Source organism: Camelus ferus, chromosome 15 (genome assembly GCF_009834535.1).
Source record: "Camelus ferus isolate YT-003-E chromosome 15, BCGSAC_Cfer_1.0, whole genome shotgun sequence".
NCBI lineage: Eukaryota > Metazoa > Chordata > Mammalia > Artiodactyla > Camelidae > Camelus > Camelus ferus.
The window spans coordinates 17,678,797-17,706,739 of record NC_045710.1 but is presented as its reverse complement, the minus strand read 5'-3'; the positions used below and the strand labels follow the sequence as shown (position 1 = coordinate 17,706,739).

The 27,943-nt window shown below is 34.6% G+C and overlaps 1 protein-coding gene across 1 annotated transcript in view; it reads left to right on the top strand.

The window, feature by feature from the left end:
* ASXL2 (ASXL transcriptional regulator 2) overlaps nucleotides 1–27,943 on the top strand; it is a 114,388-nt gene that overhangs the window by 49,592 nt on the left and 36,853 nt on the right. The window contains 2 exon segments of the mRNA XM_014563945.2: nucleotides 12,947–13,055; nucleotides 16,532–16,682. Coding sequence (XP_014419431.2) covers nucleotides 12,947–13,055; nucleotides 16,532–16,682 — 260 coding nt within the window.

Here is a 27,943-nt window from a genome sequence, read left to right as displayed (position 1 = left end):
TCCCTGTGGGTAATGTGTTGTTTCTCTCTGACCACTTTCAGGACTTTAAAATAACTTGCTGTTTAGAAATTTAATTATGATTTGTCTTGGTGCTGGACTTCTTTAATTTTATCTTATTTATTAGATTCACTGAGTTTCTTGCATATGTAGGTTTATTTTTCACCAAATAAGAGTTTTTCAGCCATTAATTCTTTGAATACTCTTTTTCTCCTTTCCTTTTGTGACTCTAATGATACGAACTTTGAATCTTTTGTTTTATCCCACAACTCCCTGAGGGTCAGTGAAATTTTTTTGTTGTTATATTCTCTCTGTTGTTCACAGTGGGTAAATTTTATTGATCTGTCATTAAGGTCATTGATTGTATTCACTGTCATCTCCATTCTACTGTTGAGCCTGTCTAGAAAATTTTTACGTTTCTTGCTGTGCTTCTCAGTTCTATATCTTCTATTCACTTCTTTTCCTCACTTCAATTTCCTTGCTGATATTTGCTGTATTTTCATTTGTTTCAAGACAATTTATAAGTGCTTATTGAAGCATTTTGTGACAACACTGAACATCTGTTTCAGTGTTGGTGTCAGTAGATTGTCTTTTCTCATTCAGGTTGTGATTTTCCTGGTGTTTGGGTATGATGGGTGATTCTTCTATTGAATACTGGATATTTTAGCTATTATGTTAGAAGTTGGGTGCTATTAAATTTACATATTTTATCTAAACAGGCGTTCCACTGCTTGGATTTACCATGTTAAGTCCTGGATTTTTTTGGTGGACTGTGGTTCAATAACATTTAATTTTCAAAGCCTTTGCTGTGTTATTTTAGTTTTCTTGTTTTATCTGGTGGCACAGAGGCTCCCAACGATCTCTGCTGCTTCTTTCTGAGAAGATGGAAGGGGTTTCCAGAGACCAGGCTGCCTGATGCATCTAGATGTAGGGAAAAGGGAGTCTCCCTACTTATGGGGACAGAGAGGCTTCTGTGCCAGATGCTTGTGATGGGACACCTCTCCACACCCCCGGCTGCTAGCACCACTGGGCTGCTCAGCATCTCAGGGGAGAGAACGAGTAGTCCCAGGCCCATGAGGGTGAAGAAGTTTCCTGGACTGGGCTGCTTCTTGTGGTCTGATCCCACCTCCTGGTGTCACCTTGCCTCCTAGATTTCAGTCTTTATTTTTAAGACTTAAGGGAAGATACTTGAAGTCAAAGCCATTTAATTATATAAACTTTACCATAACTCTAAGTTATTTCTGTAAGTTGGAAAAATGCCAGAAATTGGTAAAATTCATGGATCAATTGACTGCTTTAAAACTCTGAATCTCGACTTAAATGGCTGTGTCAAGACTGACAGCTCTTGTTCAAAAGCAAAAAATAATTGTAATAAATAACTGGTTATTTAGATGTATAAACTATATTGCTAAGTGAACAAGAAATACCAAAAAGGACAAAGATATAAAATTACAACAGATTCATATTTTTTGATGTACTTAATCAAACCTGTTTAAGTTTATTTTCTCCCCAGCTCATTTCTTTCAGAACTGTTTCCATAGCTAACATTGACAAGTATTTTATCTTCAGCTCCTGTTTTCCTCACCAATTCTTCTTTTACCTCAAATAATATGTCCTCACTGCAGCATTGTATACCTCTTTAGTTCAGAGATACATGCTGTTTAGGAACTTGGTCCAGACTGTTAAGAAACATTAGCATAATGATTAGCCAAAATAAAGGCAGTTGATATTTCTTTATATGCAGTAGTTACAGAGTCACCTTTCTAAGGAGCACTATGTCTGTCTTAAAGTCTTAAAGTCTACTTTTTTCTTACTTATTTCTCATAAGATTGAAAAGCAGCATGGTGTAGGGAACCAATAGTGGAAATGGCTGTGGACTAGACAGGGGTCCAAGTACTTTATGTTCCACATATTTACTTTAAAATAACACATAGAATCACTGGGTTCTTTTTCCCCCCTCTCCTTTTGAAAAGATTTTGCTACTGGTAGTGGACAAACAATGCTTTTTAAAAAAATTGTGGAAAAAAGACAATAATAGAAAAATAAGGAAAATGATGATTTATATGAAGTGTTAAAAGGATAGAAAGAGTATATGAACACAATTTCTGAAGAATCTTTTTTTAATTTCTATGACCTCCCTCTCTGTGTTATTCTGTTAATCCAGACTTCTCATTTGTGGTCCCAAGGTGGGCCTCCTTCTCCAAGAATGCCTGTTTAAAATTTTTTCTTGTGTACCCTTTTATCCTCTCTCTAGTGGCTTTGTTCCCATTTGTTTTATGGTATGTTTGCGGAGGAAAATAGTTTGAAGAAACTAATTCACTGAAATATGGATGGGTCAGAGGCTACTTTTTAAGTTTAAAAACTACATTTATGTTATTTCTTTTTTAAAAGTAGATTGGTTGTTAACCCAAATGAACTTCTCATTGGACAAATTGCAGGTAATATGACCAGGGGAAAACAAGCAAAAGATTTTAATGAAAGAGTCTAAGAATACAAAACATTTTCAGTGACTTTAAAACCTACCAAGACTATTTATTAATTTAATGATTTTTAAACTCACTATTTTCCATCATAAGGGTGCTTTTGAAATCAATTTTGTTTTGTGTGCTCTGTCAGGTAAGCATGCTACAAATCAGTTCTTGGTTTTAAAGTTATTTGATGCTGATTTTTTTAGTTTATATGTGGATAATGATTACTCTGTATTTGTGTGTGTAGATATATGTATATCATGTGAGTGAACGATTCTTATAAGATTATTACCTTTTAACATTTAAAATTGACCTGAAATAGGGCATTTAAACATCTGGGAAACTAGATAACTCTGCATTTCTTTTAGCCTTGAAAGTCTGAGCTGTTATTTTAATCCTATTGAAGTTTAGGGGATAGAACTTTGAAGGATAAATACAAAGTGTATGATAGTTGAGCCAAGGGTAGGGAAGCTGACTATGGCTTAGTTTTGATGAGGCAGTTCTGTAGGAGGGAGTATAGAAAAATGAACAAGAGATTGGGATTAAAGTAGGCAGGGTAATCTATTGCAAGGTGGAATAACTCCAGGAGTAAATAAGTTAGACTTTGTAGTCCCTTAAAGCTCTTTATCAAAGGCTTCAGCTGGTGATAATAAATGTTGGAGGACACTGGTCAATTTTGAGGATGGATTGTAAAAGTTTATTATGATAAATTTCTTTAGCTTGGTTGCAAGAGGGAATGCCAGTGAAAACTGGAAAAGGAGACTTCAGGGTTTCTTGAAGAGTCTTAAAGTACTTGAAGGTCTGTCATATGGATTAATTAAGAAATAATGTTAAACTTTTTTTTCCCACTTACAAAGATAGTTTATTGCAAGGACATTTTGGTAAATGCAGACAGTACAGAAAATCACCAAGAGGAAAGAAAAGATACTCCCAGATTTTTCCACTATGATTGGCACTGATATAGCATGAAATCAGGACTAATAAATGGAGTTAGAGGAAGATACTTGGTTTAGCTTAAGGAAGAATTTATGAATAATTGGAAATGCTTGAGGATGTAGTAAATCTTTACCACATTATGTGCTTGTGCAAAAGACTGGATGACTCCCTATTTATGATCCTTTAGGAGGAGATATAAGCATCTGTAGGTAAATGGACTAGGTGACCATGTCAACCTGTGAATTTTATCTGATCTTGTGTGTAGGTGTTTGCACCTGAGAAATGGTTACGTAAAATAAGAATAAGGTAAAGAATGATTGTGTGACCCAGTAATTCCACTCCTGGGTATATACACAGAAGAATCAAAAGCAAGGACTTGAATAGATACTTTTATACCGATGTTCATAGCGGCATTATTCACTATAGGCAAAAGTTGGAAACAACCCAATGTTCAGTGACAGATGAATGGATAAACAAAAAGTGGCATATATATTCAGTGGAATATTTTTTAGCCTTAAAAACAGAAGGAACTTCTGACATATGGTACAAAATGGATAAACTTCAAAGACACTATACTCAGTGAAATAAACCAGACACGAGGACCAATATTGTATGATTTCATATATATGAGAGACCTGGAGTATAAATCAGATTTATAGAGACAGAAAGTAGAAGGGTGGTTGCCAGCAGCTAGTGTAGTGGGAAATGACGAGTTGTTTAATGGATGTACAGTTTCAGTTTTGCAAGGTGAGAGGAGTCCTGGAGTTTGGTGTGTAACAATGTGCATGTACTTGAGTGAAAGTTAACTGTACACTTTGAAGTTATTGAGATGGTAAATTTTATGTTATCTATATTTTACCACAGTAAAGTAGGATTTCGTTGTTATTTGAGTAGGATACATTTTTATCTATGATGGAAAACAGCCATCATATTTTATTAGTAGGAAATAATAGAACATTTGCCTAAAGCAGAGGGGATGAGCAGAGGTACTTCTTTAAATTTTTGTAGAAGGTAGTAAATGTTTATTTTACCCTGTTAAATTTAAAAGCTAGACAGAGATAGAAGGTTGTAGAATACGAGTGTGAATTTTTAAAAAATTTCTGCTTACAATGTGATGATACAGAATTGGTATAACAAGTGAGTAAATTCTTTAAGCGTGCCAGCAAGGGCTTTTAGAATAAGGAGGGCTATGCACAAGATAAAGCAAGCTAAAGATTTTTACTGAGAGTTGATGGGCCTTGTATATTTATGAACACTATTGTAGACATCATTTACATTTTTATTTTGTATCTTGCGGCTCCAGGAAGAAACTAAAAATGAAAGAAAACAATAGTGAATGTGTCTAGACTTTCAGTGGAGAAATTTGGCATGATTAATTATGAGAAAAGTTATCACTTAATTTTTAGAAGAGATATCTTGTTTTTTTTGAAAAGTGTATGAAATCATAAAACATTTAGAATGAACATTTTGCTGCAAGTGCTACTGCATTTATAGTTGAACATATTCTTGTAAATCCAGGAGGATTGTTCACTGACAAATTAGGAGACGTAAGTTCTAAACCTAAGTTTCTGATTTTGTTCAGTTCTTGATAGCAAAATTGCAAATGTGGCTAAATTTTTTATGTTACTGTGCATTTAAAATTTGTACCAAGTTGCTTCATCTCTCTGGTAGAAGGGAAATGTTAATTAGTCATAAATTAAGTGATACTATAGTGTGTGTGCATGCTCTAGGAAATAAAGAGATCATATCATTTGGCTGTACTCATTTATTTTTTACATTAAAATATAAGAATGTGTACTTAGGGAAACTTCCACTTTCTTTTTTATACCACCAGCACTTAACCACCATGCTGTTAATGAGAAACCAAGTTAGCTTCTTTCCCACATTGTCTTTTTAAAAATCGAAGTATAACATACATACCATAAATTCCACCCATTTTAACTGTATAATTCAATGATATTTAGTAAATTTACTGAGTTGTGCAACTTTCACTATAATCCCCAGTGACATTTCTCATACCTGTATACAGTTAATGCTAGTTCCCACTGCCAGCCTCTGTTCTGCTGTTTGTCTCCATAGTTGGCCATTTCTGGACATTTCATATAAATGGAATCATATGATATGTAGTCTTTTGAGGTTAATCCATATTGTAGCATTTATAAGCACTTCATACTTTTTCATTAGTCCAATATTGTTTTCTTAGACTTTTCTCATATACAATGCATTTTTTAGCTTTTAATTTTATTTTAATTATTAATTTCAGACTTTAGGAAAAGTTGCAAAAGTACTACAAGTAAATCCTATGTAACTTTTACCTAGATTCCACAAATGTTAACATTTTATATACTTTCTTCATTATTCTATCTAGTTTGTATTTCTGAAATAGCAGAATAAATTGTAGACATGATGCCCTATTCATGTTTAAACACGAGTATACTTTCTAAAGGCAAGTATATTCTTTTACACAACCACAGTGTAAGTATCAAAATCAGGATATTAATATAATACTACTATCTTATCAGACTATTTAAATTTGGTAATTCTTCTACTGATGTCCCAATCCAGGATCACACATTGCATTTGCATTTGCATTTAGTTTTCGTGTATCTTTATAGTCTCTTTTAATGTGGAAACATTCTTTACAGTTTGCCTTTCATGATCTTGGCATTTTTAAAGAGTTCAGACCAGGTATTTTGTCGACTGTCCCTCAGTTTGGATATGTCTGATGTTTACACATGATTAGATTCATGTTGTGCATTTTTGGCAGGAATGTTACAGAAGTGGTATGTCATTTTCATTACATCATATCAAGAAGCATGTGATTTCAGTTCATTCTGTTAATGGTGTTGACTACTTTTGATCACTTAGTTTGTGTGATGTCTGCCAAGTTTCTCCACTCTAAAGGTATAATTTTTTTCCCTTTTGTAATTAATGGACATCTTGTGTGTGGAGGGAGATACTTTAAGATCATGTAAATATCTTGTTTCTCGTTATTTCTTTGTTCACTAGTTTTAGCATCTCATTGTTAGTTATCTGTTGCTGCTTAATAATATTACCACAGATTTAGCAACCTCAAACAATACACGTTTATTATCTCAGCTTCTGCTCTGGGCATGGCTTTACTGCGCCCTCCACAAGGCTGCAACCAAGGTGTTGACCAGGGCTGGATTCTTATCAGCGGGCTTAACTGGAGAAGGAACCACTTCTAAGCTACATGGTTGTTGTTGGGATTCAGATCCTTGGGGTTTATCAAACTGAGGTGCCTCAGTCCTCAGCTGGTTGTTGGCTAGAGGCTGTGCTGAGTTCTTTGCCACTAAGGCCTCCCCAACCTGTATGCTTCCTCTGAGCTAGCAAGGGAGAGTCACCTCCCAAGGATACTGCAGACTACTGTAATGTAGTCACTGTCTCACCCCCTCTGTTGTTTTCTGTTGGTTAGAAGCAAGTCATAGGTCCCACCCACATTCAAGGGGAGGGGATTACCGGGGTGTGGGTACCAGGGAGTGGGTATAATTAGGGGTCATTTTAGAGTATATCCACCATAGCTTCCATTGATAGTACTTGCCTGCAATATGGTTGCCACATATGGTGATTTTCTGATTATATTATTCCTTCTTTATTTGTTAGTTGGAATTCTACTGCAAGGAATTCTCCCCCATTCATTGATTTGTTTATTTATTTGTATCAGTATGAACTCATAGATTCTTCTCGTATTCTGTGGGTTATTATTTTCTACTATTATCACTTATTTTATTGCTTAAGTAGAAAGTAGCAGTTTAATTACTGCACAAACAGCATTAAGAGAAGTCTTTAGTGTTGGTATCTAACAGATTTGAGGTATAATGAAGTATTTATCAAATTACTTTAGATTAAAGGTAAATTTTAGCATGTAAGATATTCTATCAGAGATCTGCAAAGCCCTTTCAGTTCCATTTGAAAATACACTCTGATGTAACAGACTTTTCAAATCATCATCAAAATGTCATGATTGCCTTTATATTGATATTTTTCAAGTGAAAAGCTAGTTTTCCTCCTAAAGATCATTGCCATATAATTTAAATGGTTAAAAGTTTTGTTGATATGATCTTAACATATTCATTCTAAAACTACTAGATCTTCCCAGCTTCTTCATCTTTCGCTCATCTCTTGTAAACACTGTAGGCAGAATCATTAGCCAGTACAAAGGCCAAGAAGTCAGACGAATTCTAAGTTATAAATGGAAAGAAGACTAGAGTAAATCAGAGCAGAGAGAGTGTGGGGGTCAAATCATATTGATAGTTCTAGACTTTATTCTAAGAACATTACGATACTGTGGATGAATTTTAAGGTAGCATGACTGTATTTGTTTTTAAAAGGTCAGTCTGGCTTCATAGTGGAGAATTGTTGGGGTGAGTGAAATTACTATCACTTGAGATAGGTCGGGAACACTGGAACACACGAAACTGGATTAGGGGAACAAGTTGTTAAACTAACTACCACGATTACTGAATCTCTTCTCTGTGACATATGCTTTATATACATTATCTGTAATCTGCACGGTCAAATTACAAAGTAGATGGTATTTCCTCTGTGGTTTTTTTTTGGTGGGGGTACTTAGGTATATTTATTTATTTATTTACTTTTTAATGGAGGTACTGGGGATTGAACCAGGATCTTGTTCATTCTAGGCATGCACTGTCACTGAGCTATACCCTTCCCCCTTCCTCTGTTTTACAGATGAGAAAATTAAGAGTGTTTAGAGTGACTTGCCCATGGCCACACTGAAATTTGAATTCAGATTGGTATGAATACACAAATCTGATCTTTTTTTTTTCCCTTTGCCACACAGTGATATCTTCTTTCATGAGTTACTATATCTTGTTTCATCTGAGCAATGCTATTACAGACTTCTGATCTTTCAGCCCTATTGGCTACTTGTAAGGAACTACTTTTACTAGCAGTATAACTGAAGTTACTTCTGTTCTTGGGCCTTGGGCATGAAGCATCTTAGTGTATTTCCTTCATGAGATAGATTCAGTGTAAAATTATAGCACTACACTTGTTCCTCTCCTTAAGAGAACTGTCCCCTCCCCCCAGTGTCTTGAGCATAGTCAAGAAAGATTAGATGCTACATTGCCTCAAGATAGTTACGTGATCGTTTTGTTACTTGACGTCACATCAGTATTGATTTCCTCAGTATCGGGATTTTATCACTCATGCATGTGATGCCTGTTCCTTCAAGTTATTCAGTTATTTTTTAAAATTATATTATTCTGAAGTTACTTCTCTTGAAAGTATGTTCCTGCCATCGTGGGCAGTGTAGCCTATTTTCTCTGCCATTGCTTCATTATTCATGAAAATAAACTCTGCCAGGATTCTCTGACTTCTTATATTTTCCTGAAATCAAATCTAAATTTTGTTTTAAACAGTACAGTGGGTTTTTCAAAACTTTATTTCCTTCAAAGGAAGAGTACACCAGATTTGCAAGGAAAAGATGATGGTGTCTGTGTCTCTGTTACCACATCTTTTCACCAGATGTGTGCACCATTTACTTTCATTTTATGAGTTTTATTTTAAGGAGTTTTTTTGGTTTGGTTTGGTTGCATTGGATATTTTGTTTGGTTTTGGTTTGGGTTTTTTTTTTTTTTTTTTTTTTTTTTTTTTAATCTAGGTGCTAAATCGTTCTCTCTCACCTAATTTATATTCATAATTCCAAAATCCAAAGTGCTTGGAAAACTTTTTTCATGCTTTTGTTACTAAACTTCATTTGTCAGCAGCACTTCTCTTGGACAGACGTGAAACTATATGTAGTCTTTGTATATCCCACTTCGTGTGATTATTCATGTATTTCACTGTGTTTGGTTATGGGATTGCTGCCTCTAATCTCTCTGGCATATCATGTTGCCTTTCTAAGATCCAAACAGATTTTTGTGTCTGAAACATTTGGCCTTATGTGTTTTTGCCAGGGATTGTAGATCTGTGTGTATATTGATAGGATTGATTACAGTGTACTGTGGCAGTTTGTTCCCTTGTCTGTCTCTCCTATTAGACCTGAACTAAGAAAGCTTTCCTCTTTGGATCCACAGACTCTCATTTATTGGGTACTTAATAAGCAGTACTAAATAGAGTGTGTACTTAATATTAAAATTGAATACCAAAAATTGGGGCAAACCTTTACCAGATAGGTTATTGAACTCTAGATTATAGCATGTTTCCTTTTCAGTTGGTTATACATTCTTTTTAAGCAGTCTCTTTCCTGTTCTGTTTGTTTTCTTTCTTCTAACTGGAATCTTGGCTTTACTATTTACTAATAACTACGTGATCTTGAACAGTTTACTTAACACCTCAATACATTCGTTTGTTCATTTGTAAAAATGGTGTCATAGTTTTGCTTGCCTCAAAGGATTGTTGTGAGGGCTAACCAGAATGCTTCCTGGAATTCACCACTCCTTTTGTTGTTAATGTAGCTGCTATTGATTCATATCCTGTTGGTTACCTTACTAACTATACTAACATTCTCTTACTGACTTTGAGATCATTTTCGTGCTTTGATACTTTTAACAATGCTGGAGTGTTGTTATACATTCTTAAGTCCTTATGGCCTTATTTTTGTAGGATAGATTGAAGTAGGATTGTTGGATCGGTGGCTCATATTTTAAATTTTAGTGGATATTTCCATGTTACTTTCCTAGAACAGAATTGAGAAATGGATAGGGAGAGGGTAGCAGTTTTCAGTCCTACCAGCAGTCTGTGAGAGTATTCGTTTGCCCATAACCTTACTAGCAATGGATTTTATCAATTTTTTTTTTTGAATTTTAAAGTAATTTTAAACTCACAGGAAACTATAAAAATAGTCACATGTGTATCTCACCCAGCTTCCTCCAACGGTAACATCTTTTATATAACTGTAGTACAAGATCAAAACCAGGAAATTGACGTTAGTACGGCACTGCTAACAAAGACTTGAATCCATTTGATTTCTCCCGATCTGACCAATGGTATCTCAATTTCGTTTGGTTTTCTTTGACCACTGTTAAGTTTGGGCTTCTTTTCATGTATTCTATTGGCCATTTACATTGCATGTTCATATTCTTCATCTATTTTTTCTAATGGCTTGTTTGCGTTTTCCTCAAAGAAGTTCTATCAGGACTATTCATTTTTTGTCTGCCATTTGTTTCGCATTTACTTATTCCAGCTTTGTATACTTTGTATAGTTTTGTTGATGATATTTTCTTTTTCTTGTACAGAAATTTTTGTCTAGTCATTAGGGTTTTCTTTTGTGGTTTTGGGGTTTTTCTCTTATGTGGAAAGATTTCTTATCCTATAGATTGTACTGTTTGCCTTTAATATCTTCTACTTTTTACATTTTGGCCTTTAATCCATTTGGAATATGTTTTTATATATACTGTGAGAATTATTGTCCCCAGTGTACAACATGATATGCCAGCACTACTTATTAAATAAACTATTTTATTTAGGACTCCTTCAGCTGCTTATGACTTAAAACCTCAACAAAATTCCAGAGGTACGACTGGCTTTAGGCAAGGCTTAATACAGTGGCAAAAGTAATATTGCTAAAAAATATATTGCTGTTTTCCTCTTTTCTCAGCTCTGCTTTTTTGGGTGTTGATTTTTTTTCCCTATAATCGTTGCTTCACCCTTCCTTTCTCTGTCCTATGTGTTGTTCGACCCCAATTCCAGATATTTCCCTCATGGTCTTATGACTGAAAGTTTATTTCCTCATGCTGCTCAGGGGAAGAGAAAGGCTCTCTTTCTGAAGCTTCCCTGGAGAGCATGTTTCTTTCCCAGATGCCCAAGTAAACAGCTCCTTAGATTGCTGGCACAGAATGAGCCATGTATCTTCCTGAATCTGTCACTGTGCAGGTTGGGAGAGGAGTGCACATGGAAATGGTAATTGGCTTTTCCAATCAGGAAATGCTAGTTTAACAGCTTGGATTTACACTTTTGATGACCATGGAGTTAAGTCTGTCTCAATTTCATGAGAATGAGAGAGGGATAATGTTTCACAGGAAATTTTAGGTACCATCTCCAGAAGAGGGAACAGATGCCAGGTCATCAAACCACAGGTGGCAATGTCATGACCCAATCTTCCTCCTACTACACAGAACTAGTACCTTTTACATTTATGATTCTCTGTTTCTGTATTTTCTATTTTGTTTCACCAGCAGTCTATAAGAGTGCACATTTGCCTATTTATTCTGCCCCAGAAACATACTGCTTCAGTGGTAGTGGCTTAGTGTACGTCGTAGGCAAATCTCTCATTATTTATTTCCTAGGTATTTCTTGGGCAATTTTTATGTATTTATTTGATGCAAACTTTGGAATTCTGACTAGAATTGCCTTATGTATATTTTTAACTTGGAAATATCTAAATTAAATTAACATACCTGGAAAAAAAATCCTGGAGAAACTCAGCATTTTTTTTTTTTTTTAGCGAAAGGTTTTTATTTTCTTTGTTGTCCTCCATCTTTTCAGTTTTTGACCCTCAGCACTTTCACAATACCAAAAGACAGTGGACACATGGCCCTGCTCTCCCCTACAGAGAACTCTTATCTTTAGGTACCCAAGATATCTAACAGCCTCTTGCTGTAGGCTTCTTTGAGTTATTGAGTAGTACCTGGAAATGTGCAAATAAGCTGCCCTCGGGTATTGTGAGTTTTTGTTTTTTTTTTTTGAATTTAAGGATGCCACACATCTCCATTTAGATTACTGTAGGCAAATGAAATTGATTACAATTAGAAAAGAAAATAATATAAGTAAAAATATTTTTTACAGATAATTTATAGTATACCTAAAACTCTAGAAAATATGATAAATATATATTAGATTTAGTAAACATTTTAACCAAGTTTCTACATAGAAGATGACTATTCCAAAGCCTATTTTATACCTTTAAAAAGTGATCTGATAGGTAAATACAAGAGACCATAGTAATATATACAAGTATGGAATCAGTACGTTGTATACCTGACATTAATATAATGTTATATGTCAATTCTATCTCAGTTAAAAATAAATACAAGAGACCATGGAAATGTATTCTTTTATGACTCAGATTCAGTCTGGTGCAGCTGTATGCAAGGAGATTACTATTTATTTGTGTGTGTTTTCATTTTCCTCAGTGTTTTACTTATGGACATTTAAAGCATGTGCTAAATGAAAAAGATTTTTTTTTAAAAAAAGATCTGATTTTATTGAGGTATATTAACAAAGACAACTGTAAGTGAAATTAAAGTCTTTACAAGATAAATTTGTAATACTTCTGTGAGGTAAATCTTTCTTGACTTAAATGTTAAGTGCTGAATCAGGATTAAGAAAATTAAAGAATTTATTTTTTCTTTAGATTTTTGGGAATGAATTTTATATCCGTTTTCTTCGTGACAGTCTCCTTAGATTGATGGACTTTTTATAGTTTATAACGTGTCTATGTCAGATGAGTGTTGACCAGTTAATTTTATCTTAATTGTGTTACATAGGATATTCAGAGACAGAAACTAATTATGTTTTTTTCTTTTCTTTCATTCTTTTTTCTTTTTTTCCTGTGGCAGTGGGACTTCCCCTCTTGCATGCCTGAATGCAATGCTGCACACAAACTCCCGAGGTGAAGAAGGCATCTTCTATAAGGTTCCAGGTAGAATGGGAGTATATACTTTGAAGGTAAATATTTTTGTTAGGGAGTCATTTAAAAAGTAAAAACAGGAAGTGACTGCATATAAATAATAATTGCATTATAGAGACAGAATTCTGTTCTTGAAGAACTCACTTTTAGGAAGAGGTAAAGTTTTCAACACTGTATCCAATTTTTTTTTTTAATGTGTAACCATCTGTAGGTAGGTCAGAGAAATACTTCATTTTTCATTCTTTACTGTAGTATTATTTTGAAAGGATGAAATGAAGATGACTTTCAGTGACTTTTTAAAGGGCCTCACACCATTTAAATAATAATGAGTGTTACTGTGGAGCATACAACCTTGATCCTTTTTTTAAAAAATTTTTATTTTTTTATTGAAGTATAATTGATTTATGATATTGTTAGTTTCAATTATACAGCAAAATGATTCAAGTATACATTTTTTTTCCAGATTATTTTCCACCAGCCTTGATGCTTTATATTACTTTCTCATTTAATTTTCCATTACAATTCAGAGTTGTGGTTATTATTGCTTTATTAAAATGGAGAAAGCTGAAGTTTAGAGGATTGGATTGGCCAGTTGGCCAGATAGTATCAAAACCAGAACATGAACCCAGATCTAACTGAATTCCCATGTTCTTTTACCATAAGAGGCTTGCTAATTTCTAATTTCTGCAGTGAAAAGAGACCTTGACTTATCAGTGTCCTTTCTGTTACAAGAAGGAAAAACAAATGATCTTGAGTAAAACAGATAATTTATTAGTTCATATAACTAAAAATTCTAGGAAAAGTTAGCCTGAATTCAGGATCTCAAATGATTGCCATCAGGGATGGGTCTCTCTGCTTCCTTTGGGCTTCATTCTGAGGTAGGCTCTCTCCTCATCATACCTAACTTCAGTCCCAGCCCCCATTCTGCAAGCTGTAAGTGTGGAGAGCAAGTCTCAGGAACTGAAGCAGGAGCCCTTTAGTTAGTTCTGATGTGGCTTAATTGGTTTGGCTTGGCCCATGTGCCTATACCTGAATGATTGCCGTTGCCAATATATTGAATCTTCTGATTGACCACTTACTCTTTGGTTCATGATCACCCTTGATGAGAAGGTGTGGTTAAGCCCTCTCAAGCCAGATGAATTGAGGAGAGGGTTGTTTTCCAAAGGAAATTTGTCAGCAGAAGGAAAATTAATGCTTGGCTTGCAATGACTATGTCCATATGTATGTGGGACTCTGTCCCCTCTTAACTATGTAGCTTAAAGCTGTAGTCCTTGCTATGCTCAGTGGTTGTGTGTAGCCCACTAACATTAAAAAGATCAGACTTACCTATAATACTTCCTTTTAAAACACTTCGCTGAGCTTCATGAGGTTATAGGAATCTAGTCCCATATGGAGCTTTCTGTGTTTCTTTTAGGTTTTAGCTCTTCTAGACCTTCCATATTATTAATAATGTTTATTAAATGCCTACTCTATACTGGACACTGTAGAGGCTATAAAGAAGGGTAAAACTATGGTCTCTGATCTCTTGAAGCTCACGTTACTAAAATAATTGCAATTGCATACTGACAAAACGTACTGTGCTGTAAAGTGCTGTGATAGTGCAGGGAAATAAAGATTCATCTTGAATAAAGGGATCTAGAAGTTTTTGTTTGTTTTTATTTTTGTTTTTTTAAACTGAACTTGAGTTGAACTTTGGTAGATAAGTAATGGGAGGAAGGGCCTTCCAGCACAAGGGACTAGCTTAAGCAGAGGCATAGATAAATGGATTCAGAAGAGATTTGAAAGTAGAGTAAATTGGGGTGGTCAGACCATAATCTGTGTGTGAGGTAGTGTGGTAATGAGTCAGGATGGGTAAGTGTTAGGTGAAGAACAAACTGGAGGCTTTTGAAAACCTGACTGAGCAGAGAGAGAGAGGAGGTTGGGAGGGTATGTTCTGAGGAAATGGCAGAGGTTTTTCAGGAGAATAACAAGATCAAATCCATGTTTAGGACGATAATTCAAGTAGGATAGACTTAAGGGTAGAGCAGGAAAACTTGTCAAAAAGATAGTTGTGATTGTTTGGAAGCGATAATTGGCCTTAACTATGAGAGTGATGAAAGAGTTGGAGGCAAGGACCATTAGAGAAAATGTAAACTATTTGGAGTGAGTAAAAGAAGAGTGCAGTGATTCTAATATTTGGGGTGTGAGTAGATCCTGGAGGGGTCACAAGTTTAAGAAGATAGTTCTATTTGTATTTAAAATACATGTTGAATTTACATGTCAAGAGGTCTGGTTGGCAAGTAACTCTATAATAAAGTTTCCTGGATTTTGAAGGAAAGAATAGGAAAATAAGGGATGTATATTTTAAGAAAGTGTGTAACATAAGAAATGGTTCTGAGTGAAATGGCACTGAAGTATAAACATAAGTGGAATAAAAACAGTTCCTTATTAGACCAGTGAGTACTATCTTGGCTATAATGTCCTGAGTGCAAATTATAGGTAGGAGGTAATATGTCAGAATTGTTTTTTCTCTGATTATAAAAATTAAATTATATGGGAAAACAAAAAAATACATTGAGTGGAAAAAAGTATCATCCATAGTTTTATAACTTAGAAATAACATTCACTAATGTGTTTATTTATATGTATATATTTTGTATACTACATAAATAATAGTAGCTAATATTTGTTGAGCTCTTATCATATGCCAGGCACTATTCTAAGCATTTTACATTTACTAACTCATTTAATTTCAGAATGATCTCTTAAGGTAGGTGCTATTACCCCATCTTATAGATAGGGTAACTGAGGCATGAGAGTTTAAGACTTTGATCAAGGCTGCATAATTAGGAGAAGGTAGATCCAGAATCCAAACCCAGAAGTCTTAATTTCCTAGTTCTTGATCTTGTAACTACCCTATTACATCTGTCACATACTGTGCTGACACAGGTATCCTTTCTGATGAGCATTCTCACTATTCAGTGGAGAAAACAAAGATTCATGTGATTTCTTTTCTTTTCTTTTTTTTATTGATTCCTTTTGTATTGACTCATACTACTTACTAACCACTTTCCAGGAACCAATTAGATTGAAATAATGCACTATCTCTTGCTATCCAGATACTTAACTGAATTTGCAGTACATAATGGTTCTTACATACACACAAATATGTATAGTACATGGATGGTGGATGTACATACATTTTTTAAAGATTGTTATCATATAGTTTTTTTATCCTGAACATTTCATCATTTACTTGGACTTAATATATACCAAGTTTTTGTCTAATTTAATCCTCTATATTGTACCTGCATAAGATTGTCATGTATAATTTTTATCTTTGGGTGTAGATGGAAACATCAGCTAATTTGACCCAAAGAAGAAAGATGACAGGAATTCAGAAAATATTGCTACTAAATCTTATAATACTAAAAATTAATCAGCACAAATAAGTCACAGCAATGCATATCAGAAATTTAATTCCTATTTGCTGAAATGATAATGATTAATCCTAATTGGATGCCTACATTTTCAGAAAGATGTGCCGGATGGGGTGAAAGAGCTATCAGAAGGTTCAGAAGAAAGCAGTGATGGTCAGTCAGATTCTCAGAGTTCTGAGAACAGCAGCAGCAGCAGTGATGGTGGCAGCAACAAGGAGGGAAAAAAGAGCAGGTGGAAGAGGAAAGGTAAATCCACCTGATCCCTCAATAAAGTACTGAATGCTGGAGGATAAATGCCCCTATTAGTCATTCTTGTTTTTCCAGACCCCGGGTCAGTCTCTTTCCCTTACCAGTTAGATCAGTACTGTTCAGTAGAGTTTCCTGCAGGGATGGAAATGTTCTGTATCTGTGCTGACCAGCTCAACACAGTAGCCACTAGCTACATGTGTCTACTGAGCACTTGAAACATAGCTAGTGTGACTCAGGAACTGAATTTTTAATTTTATTGTAGCTTAAATTTAAATAGCCACATGTAGCTAGTGGCCATCACATTGGACAACATGACCCTAGGTTTTACTTTGGTTTATTTTCTGTCCTTGGCCACCCATAGCCTTTTAAAGGATGCTCTTAATTTATTTACTTCTTTAATCCTCTCTTCTAAAATTTGAGCACTTAATTGCTCTAACAACTCTCTCCTTACTAGGAAAAGAATGCTTTTCATTTCTACTAGCAAAGACTAAATTTAGTCTGTTGGTCTTTGCTCTCATCTCCTGCTTGGTGTCTGCTTCATAGCTTACCCAAAAAACTTTAGGGAATAACATCTTTGTTACTGCAGTTTCCCGGGGATGAATTTTCCACCTAAGGATACATTTTGTTACCTATTCTTGCTGATTATTTGTAGCTTCTTGTCAAGAGTCTTTTTGAAGAGAGCAAATTGTTTTTACCCCAATGTTGATAATTTTAGCTGTACGTGGCAAAGCAGATTTTAAGCCAGTTCATGCTATTCCGTTATAAGGACCAATGTAGTGAGATTCCAGAGCAGAGTAGACATCCTAGAGTTTCCCTTGTTTGGGTGTCCTCTTAGGTTTGAGTTACAGGTGAGCTATCTTTGGATCTAGAAGCTAGAGTTATGTTTGTTGGAATACTTGACTCATTAATTTTAAGTGTCTGTAGAACTATTGATTTTGAACTATATCAGAAGAATCATCTGATTCATTACCATGTCTGTGTTACTGAGTGTGCTACTCTTGGAGAAAATTTAGATAATTGGTAGCATTATCTGTGTTCTCTGATACAGCTACTGCACATGCAATTTGGGTAAATTTTGTAACCAGAAGATTTTAAGTTTAAGATCACAACCACTTGGAGAGCAACCCAGACCTCATATGCTAAGAACAAATGGAATAAGGCAAGACAGAGTTGGGAACTGTGACAATATTTTTAATATATATTTAAAGTAATCCCTGTCAGTAGTGGAAAGAGGTGTGTCCAGGACCTTAAATTTCTCAGAGTCCACTAAAGACCCTTTTTTTTTTTTTGAGGAGTGGAGCCAAAAGTGTTAAGGGCTGTGTCTCTCCTCTGCTCCTCCCCAGTTGACATTTTTCTTCCTAAGTTTGGAAGTTGTTGATCTAAGATTAGGAACCAAGCATCAGACAAGGGAAACAGATTCATACTTTCTGGATGTGGCTGGAAACGGAAATCAGTATTAAAGGAGGTCAGACTAGTAAACTGGGAACAAAATCATGGTCTTAGAGATCTTTGCTTTTCATTTGTCACATAGGCTACAGTAGCTGTTTTCTGAGTAGTGGCTGTAACATGGTTGTGAAAGGCTGTTTCTAAGAATTGTAGGTAAATGTATTGTGATGTAGGAGGATCTAAGAAATAACCGAACTCCCTTGTCAGTAGCTTAGTGAATAGATACCTTGCCCCACACCCAGCATAATAGTATAGGATACTAATAGCAAGGTAATAGCATTTTCAAAATTATGATCCAGATAAATTATTTTTGAGCTACCTCTGATTCCTTCCTCTTCTAGAAATTGTCACAATATTAAATACTTATCCTCAGTTTACGTTGAGATGTTCAGTAAAGATCTTTTCTAATTGTAGCCTATTAAACTGAGAATAGGCGGGCCACATGTGGAGTTTGGAAGTGGAGATGAGAGGTGCGCATGATGCATGGAAGTCACATTTACTCTTGCAGCTCTAATATTAAGAAATGGATAAATGCTGAGCTAGCAATAATGAAGAATGATTTAGTTCTCATAGGTTGTGCTCTCATTCATGGGTCATACATATGGCATAAGCATAGAAACGTAACATTTTAGGTTTATAGTAAATATTTATGAATGTTTTTGTAATCCAGTGCAAATTAAAGTGGAAAACACGCGGTTAGCAGTGATAGGAGCAGCATACTGCAGAACAGTTCTAAATCAGTTGCAGTTATTAGTAAAGGTAAAACGAACTAAATGTGCCTATTCCTTGTTCTTATTTAGGGCTTTTTCTCTCAGTCTGACATCACTTTATTTCAAATGCTTTGTAAGACAGGAAGAACACTGAGATAGTATCAAAACCCACTTCCTTTTATGTACAAAAATAAAGAGCTCTGACAGCAAAACTGATACTTCTAGTTGAAAATCGATAGAAACTCTTGATGTAGGTCTACCTTTCAGCCAAATGGGAACAAAGAACAGAACTTTGAAATCCAGTCCAATATTAAAACTAGCTTATTGATTTCTGTGTAAGGTAGAAGAACTCAGAATTTTGTAGTTTTGGTTCCTAATTTTCAGACAGGAAACAATGTTCAGAGAAGAGCTTTATGGAATTCCAAGCCAAGGTAAGATGGAACAACACCAGAAAAAAATGTTTAAAACTTTTTCTGTTGCCTTTTTTTGTAGGATTGTAGCTAAGTGAAGCTCTGCCTTTTCCCTAAAATATAAACACTACAACATGAAGCAACTCAGAAGTATTATTTTTATCTTCTGATAAGGTTTTATTAAATTTTGGTCTGCTTTAAAAATGTCTTAAAAATTAATTATGTGAAATTACACTTTTTCACCTTTAAGAAATTATCACTTCTTTCCAGGAATATGATCTAATGTTAATTTTACTGCTTATTCAGATATTTGATACATAGTGTGCTTGAAGTTACTTAAAATACCATTGACCTGTCTGCCTTCTAACATCATTTATATAAATGTTTTAAGTTACTGAATAGGGGTGATTATGTATAGAAATGTCTCCTTTAAAAAGTATCCTGGAGAGAAAAATGCCTTTGGCAGTGTTAACTGATGTGCGGAGAAACCTTTGGGAGAGAGTTTCTCTTCTCTCTGGGGTGGTTGGTGTCTGAGTTGGAGGTTTTAGCTCTGTTAGATATTAAAGACAGCTATACTATTAGGACCTGGATAGGTAGGGTACCCAGGAGCAGGGGAAGGGTTCAGGTATGGACTCTTCATCTTTGATTAGGGGGCTGTTTGGATATAATTAGGAGCCATGGCCTGCCCAGTTAGGAGTGGACTGCACTTGGTGTGGAAAGAAAGGACTTAGAACTAAAAAACGGTCTGTTACTTCTGGAAATGAAATTCCTCTAAAGAAAGATGATTGTGAAAATAAAAACTCCCTTAGTAGAAGGATTGCCATTTTTTGGACAATTAAAACAATTCATGGAACTTAAGTTGTTAACCTGTCTTTCAATTATTAGTCCTTCAACTAGATAAAGCTCAGTTTGAATTTTGATGTTACTGCTTCATTATTTCTGAGTCACTTCAGAGGGGCCCATTAATTGTCTTCAGGAGAAAATAAAACACTGAGAGATTATTTACTGAAGCTTTAAATTTAAATGCATCTAATGTGAATAGTCCATACCCTTTGACCTTGTTTAAAATAATAAGCATTTGTTGATATGGAAAATTCTCAGTGCTATAAAAGTAGTACCTTCTCAGTGGATGATACATAAATATCCAACAGCCTGAAATTACCCCAGTGAACTGTGTAGAACTGGCTCTAATGAGCAAGCCTCAAGTTCCAAAACTTGTTTCAAATATTTTTCTGAAAACACTTAATTTTGAGTTTAAAAAGACTTCTCTGGTAGGTTGCTGTTTGGTTTTTGAGTGTGGCATTTTTGGTTTTTTGGTCTCTCTTCTTTTAATGGAGGTAATGGGGATTGAACACCAAGACCTCATGCATCCTAGGCACACACTCTACCACTGAGCTATACCTCATCTCCCATTTTTGTTTATTTAAATCGAATAATGAGTGCTGATCTTTTGATCAGAACTTGTTACTGTTTAGTTACATCTATATATTTATATGAAAGCAAGTTTTTTTTTTTCTAATCAGGTACTAAATGTGTTCTTAAATGAGTGCTTTTAATCTGTTGAGCAGTCTGCATTGGAGGACAAGTAGTTTAGGATATAATCTTGAGCATTTTTGTTTAGGCCATTAGTTTATTTGCAAAACCAAATAAACATCTCTCTTTAAACTACATGTTACACTTACTCTTTCTCCAGTACATCCTATTTGCCAGGTATGTGGGAAATTTGAATAAGGTGTGGCCCCCACCCATATCTTGAGGTATAGAACAATAAGCAGATAATTAGCAGATAACTTAATAAGTAGTATGTTTTTATATTTATCATCTATGGCAGCATTAGAGAAGGGAGTAGTTAACTTTACCTGGATTAGTAAGTATTGTATGAACTCTAGAAATTTTAATATACTTTTCTTCCCTTGAGAGTATAATCTCTAGGGAAGAGAGGCTATATCATGGAAAGAAAATATATATAAAGGCAAGAAGGTGGAAGTGTATGAACAGTATTCTCAAAAAGCTATAGGAGGTTAAGTTTGGCTCGAAGAGGGGATTTGTGGAACGAGAGAAGGGGGAGAAGTTGGGATCAGACTGTTCATGTTTAGTGGTAGCTTCCATTATTTATAGGTGATTGGTGTGCAGTTAGATATGTAGTGTGGATTAGAAAATGGCCACACTGCTGATTTGACCAAATGTTCACAGTGACATATCAAGAGGAACAAGATTTTTGTTTATAGACCCTTCTCTGTTTGTTTCATCCTATTGTCCATTTAGTATCTGGGTTAATATACTAGCTTCTTTATTTGTTTTTCTGCTCACTAGTATTCACGTTAGTTCAATTTATTTCTAATCACCGATGCATAGGTTAAAAGAATTAATTTCCATTCTACCGTTGAAAGTCATTTGTTGTGGGTAGTGTATTTCCTTGGTGCAGGATGACAGTTTTATTTGAATTAAGAAGTAAAACTGGTAATACAGAAATATGACAGATTATTTTTCTCTAAGGGCCGCTTTGTAAGAAAAGATTATATACAGGGACTTGATACAGCTAAAATGCACCTTTAATGTTCATTTCTCAAATAATGTCTTATTTTTAATATCGTTATCCTTTTTAAGATATAACCCTAGGAAATCTTGGTTCCTCATTTTGTAACTGTGTGGCCCTGTTCCCATGCCTTCCCACACACCCCCTGCCCCATCCCCACCTCCCGACTAGCCTTTTACTCGGAAACTATTCATCAGGAAGGAAACCTCCCAACACATTGTAGATCTATACTTATGTAAAATACAATAAAAATGGCCCAGCAGTGTCAACTTTTTATGAAAGTCTCTAAATGCTTAGTCTCCCTTTTGTACTCATTTTCATTGTTAGTCATTTAGATCATCTTTTATGCAAAGCATTTTCCAGTCTTTGTCATTTTTCTATGGATTGTCGTCTTCTAGTGGCTTTTTGAATATAAGCCATGCAAATAACTTCTTATTCTGTGTGGCCTGTCTTTTCACTCTCTGAAACATAACTTTTGATGAACACAGTTTCTTAACTTTAGTATAATTTAATACATCCTTAAGAAAATCCGTTTCCCACTGACATGAAAGTAGTTTCTTCTGGGCCGTAAAACACTCCTTGACAAATTTAAAGAAATATAAATCTATAATGTCTGCTCTTAGATCCCAATGGAATTAAACTAGGAATCAGTAGCAGAAAGATAACTGGAAGATCCCAAATATGTGGAGGTTAAGCACATACTTCTAAATAACTCATGTCAAAGAAGAAATCTTGAGAAATTTTGACATACTTTGAAATAAATGAAAATACAACTTAATAAAATCTGTGGTATGCAGTGAAAGCAGTGCTTAGAGGGAAATTTACAGCATTGAATGCATCTATTAGAAAAGAAGAAAGAAGTAATCTGAGCTTCCACCTTAGGAAATTAGAAAAAGAAGAGCAAATTACACCCAGCTTAAGCAGAAGAAAAGAAATAAGAATTAGAATAGAAATCAATGAAATTGAAAATAAGATATCAGTAGAGAAAATCAATGAAACCAAAAGCTGGTCCTTTGAAAAGATACTAAAATTACTAAGCCTCTCCCCAGGCTAAGAGAAAAAGGAGACAGAAATTACAAATATCAGAAACGAGAGGCCATCACTACAGATCCCATGGGTCTTAAAAGGGTGATAAAGGAATATTTTGAACAATTTTGTGCCCACAGATTTGATAATCTAGATGAAATGGATCAATTTCTTGACAAAGTCTGTCAAAAATCACGGAAGAATGGACAGTCTGAGTAGGCCTGTATCAATTAAGGAAATTGAATCAACAATTATTTCCAAAGCAGAAAGCACCAAGCCCAGATTGATTCACTGATGAATTCTTTTAAACATTTAAAGAAGAAACTATACAAATTCTCTGTAATCTCTTTCAGAGGATAGAGGCAGAGGGAATACTTCCCAGCTCATTCATGAATCCAGCAAGCCCCTAATACCAAAACCAGACAAAGACATTACAGGAAAAGAAAACAACAGAGCAATGTCTCTCATGAACATAGGTGCAGAAATTCTCAACAGAGTATTAGCAAATCAAATTCAATGATGGACAAAAAGATTTATGCATCACTACCAAATGGGATTTATCTCAGATATGCAGGAATGGTTTAACATTAAAAGATCAATTAATGTAAACCATCACATCAACAGGCTAAAAATAATGTCGCATGATCATATCAACAGATGTAGTAAATGCATTGATAAAATCCAACACCCATTCATGATAAAAACTCTCAGTAAACAAAAGATAAGTTTCTTCTATGTGTGTATGCTTGTATATGCGTTTTAATGAAACATTTATTCTTACATGTTTTACATTTAGATTTCCAAACCACCTGGGATATTTTTGGATTATGTGAGATAAGGATCATGGTTTTTTTTCCCCCCATGTGGCTATCCAAATGATCCAGCAGCATTTTTGAGAAGACTCTTCTATCCTGCACTGCAGTGTCCCCTATATCATAAGTCAGTTGACCATACATACATTTATGGGTCAGTTTCTGAACTCTGTTATGTTCCATTGTCATTTTTTTTCTGCCCGTGAGCCAGGACCACCCTGTTTTAATGACTGTAGCTTTATAATTAGGTTTGATATCTAATAGTTTTTCTATTTTGTTTTTCAAGAATTTTTTTGTCTCTTTTGGCTCATCTCATTTCCATGTAAATTTTAGAATCAGCTGGTCAGTTTTCACATGCACTCTCTCTCATTAACCTGCCAGAATTTTGGTTGAGATTGCATTAAATCTGTATGTCAGTCTGAGTTCTGTTGGGTGTTTACATTATTAAACCTTTCAATCTGTGAAAGTGGCGCTACTGTATTTTCTGCAGTTTCCTTAATTTCTTTCATTAATGTTATAATTTTCTTTATATGGGTCTTTATACTTTTTTAAATTAGATTTATTCCTTGACATTTTTTATTCTATTACAAATGGATTTTACATTTTTTCATTTCATAATTGTTTATTGCTGATATGTAAAAATACATATAGTTAGTTTTTATGAATTGATTGTTAGTGTCTGTAAAGGGGCTAGAATTCTATCCAGTTTGTAAGCTAACAAGTTAGTCTTACACTGGTTCATGCATGTTGACAGAAGATACAAGACTCCTGAATCAGAGAAGAAGGACTACCACTCACAGCATAGCAAGCAGTATGAACATTAGCATATTTGTTGTGTTGGTTCCTCTTTATCCTCCCAGGGTTGATGAGATAATGGACCCAGGTACATGGTACTCATGCAGTGAGTTTGTATCTTAGCCAAGGAACACTGAGATTGAGGGATTCAGTTAATGTCTCCCTCCCTCCCTTTCTGTTTTATTGAGATATCATTGATATACAGCAGTATGTAAGTTTAAGATATATGGTATATTGATTTGACTTTAATACATCATGAAATGATTACCACATTAAGTTTAGTGAACATCCATCGTCTCAGATATAAAAATTAAAGGACTAGAAAATTTTTTCTTTGTGATGAGAACTCTTAGGATGTACTCTCTTAACAGACTTTATAAAATAAAACAGCAGTGTTAATTGTATTTATCATATTGTATATTTGTATCCCTAGTACTTATTTATATTATAAATAGAAGTCTATATCTGTTCACTGCCTTCATCTGATTCCCCTTACCCCAGCCTCTCCACCTCTGGTAAGCACAAACCTGATCTTTTCTTTTTAATGAGTTTTTTGAAGTATAATTGACCTATAACACTATATTAGCCTGGTACACAACATAGTGATTCAGTATTTCTATACATTTCAAAATGATCACCATGGTAAGTGTGTTGTCCTCTGTCACCATACAAAGATATTACATCATTATTGACTATATTCCCCGCACTGTACGTTACACACCCCTGTGACTTAATTTATTTTGTGGCAAAGTGTATACCTCTTAATCTGCCTCACCTATTTCTCTTTTCCCTTCACTACCTTCCCTTCTGGCAACCACCTGTTTGTTCTCTATATCTATGATTCTGTTTCTGTTTAGTTATATTTGTTCATTTGCTTTGTTTTTTAGATTTCACACATAAGTGAAATCATACAGTAATTTTCTTTTGACTTACTACATTTAGCGTTAATACTCTCTGCATCCATCGTTGCCACAAATGACAAGATTTCATTCTTTTTTTTATGGCTGAGTAATATTCTTTGTGTGTGTGTGTGTGTGTGTGTACACATGTACACATATACATACCACATCTTCTTTATCCAATATCTGTTGATGTGCACTTAGGCTGCTTCCATATCTTGGCTATTGTAAATAATGCAATGAACATGAACATAGGGGTGCATGTATCTTTTCTAATTAGTGTTTTTGTTTTCTTTGAGTAAGTACCCAGGAGTGGAATTGCTGGATTAGATGCTAGTTCTGCTTTTAATTTTTTTTTGAGAAATCTTCATACTGTTTTTCCATAGTGACTGCACCAGTTTACATTCCCACCAGCAGTACATTTGAGGGTTCCCTTTTCTTTACATCCTCGGCAGTACTTATTTTTTGTCTTTTGATGATGACTGTTCTGACAGGTGTGAGGTAATATCTTATTATGGTTTTGATTTGCATTTCTCTGATAACTAGTGATGTTGAGCATCTTTTCACATGCCTGTTGGGCAACTGTTATGTCATTTTTCAGTGCTTTTAAATAGTAAATGGAAGCAAGGCTGATTGGTCTGGGAGGAGTTGCTGCCTTCTCTCATGGTTCCTCACAGTTAATACAACCCAGGTGAAGAGCATTCAAGGACTTGCATTCCTGGCATACCCAGCAAGTACTTTTAGAAACACTGATGCCCATGGTGGATTGCCTCTGCCAACATTGATACTGTATCCAGCAACATTGCTAAATTATTATTTTTTTTTTAGTCTAATGGTTTACAAATAGGTTTATTATTAGGACTATCTGCATATACAAGAGTGACATAGAACTGGTAGCATCAGTCATCCTTTTCATTCTCTATAGTTATAAAGTAAAGTTTTGAATATTATGCCATTTTAAGAATGATGCTGACCAGTGGTAGGTTATTGTAGACATTCTTTATTAGATGAAGTTACTTCCTTTCTGTTTGAAGTCTGCTAAGAGGTTTTATAATGAACAAAAGTTGAATTTTATCAGTTGCTTTTCCTCATCTATTATTTCAGTATATTATATTTTTTCTTTTATTCTGTTAATGTGGTGAACTATGTTGGTTTTATATATTAAATGGTAAACCATCTCATATTTCTCAGATAAACCAATTATGATATATTTTGTTTGTTTTGGGTTTGGGTTTTTTTTTTTTCTTTAAACACTTTATTTTTTATTTTTTTGTTTGTTTTTTGGGGGGGGACTAGGTTTATTTATTTGTTTAACTGGGGGTACTGGGGATTGAACCCCAGGACCTTACGCATGCTAAGCAGTGTCCTCTACCACTGAGCTATACCCTCTCCCAATTATGATCATTATTAATCCTATATGTCACTAGATTCAGTTTGCTAATATTTTGTGTTTGACTTTTTTGTTTTGTTGATGAGAAAGATTAGCCAGTATCCCCTCACCCCCCCCCCAAATAATGTCCTTATCAAAATTTGGTATCATGAAACAGATTGGTAAGTTTTTCCTGGTGTTTGGTTCTCTGAAAGTATTTATATAAGACTGTTGGTTTGTTTCCTTAAAAGATTTAGAAGAATTCACTGGTGGAAACCAGCTGGACCAGAAAATTTCTTTGTGTGGTGATATTTTACTTATAATTAGATCTTAACATAAATGTGGTAAAATATACAGATCGTTAAGTCCTCAGTTCACATACACATATGGGAATGTGAGTTAGAGTAAGTGAAAGTAATCAATACAATTCAGTGACCTAGAGGAAAACTCTGGCAAGAGTATATTAAAAATATTTTGTATCAGAATTTGAGTTATAGCCAAAGCAGTTATCAGGAAACAATTTATAGCATTGAATCAATAAAAATAAAATAAGCATAGAACTAAAAAAGCCAGGAAAAAAAGACTAACAAACCAATAGAAAGCTGAAGAAAGAATTAATAAAAATAAAATGGAAATTACTGAATGAGAAAAGAGAAAAATAGTAGAAACAGTTGGTTTTAAAATAAAATAGACAAACTTCACTAACCTAACTTTTTTTTTTAAGAGTCACAAATTCGGGTTGAAATAAATAACAAAACAAAACACTTAAACTACAAGACTTTTCCACAATGCTTTAAAAACTTAAATGAAATGGGATAATTTTCTAGGAAAATAGAATGTACAAATACTGAACCTGATGGAGATAGAAAGTCTAAACAATAAACTTCCAAACAAGCAGAGCTGTGGAAGAGCTCGTCTTCAAAGGAGCACCATACACACCTAAATGGGTTTTCAGGAGACTTCAACCAAATGTTTAATGATGAAACACTCTTAATATTTTAAAAACTATTACAGAGCAGGGAAAAAGATTGTCCAGAAACAGAATCTTTTTGGAAACGAATTTTCAAAACTTTCCAGAGTACAGAGCTGTCTTGTGAATGTTGAAGCAAAATCTTAAATAAAAGATTTAGTGTATAGAATCCAACTGTACATTAAAAATTATATGTCATAAGCAAATGGGGTTTTTGGATTCTATGACTCACTACTGGGAAATCCATTATTATTCACCGTATTAATAGAGCTAATGTGTAAAATC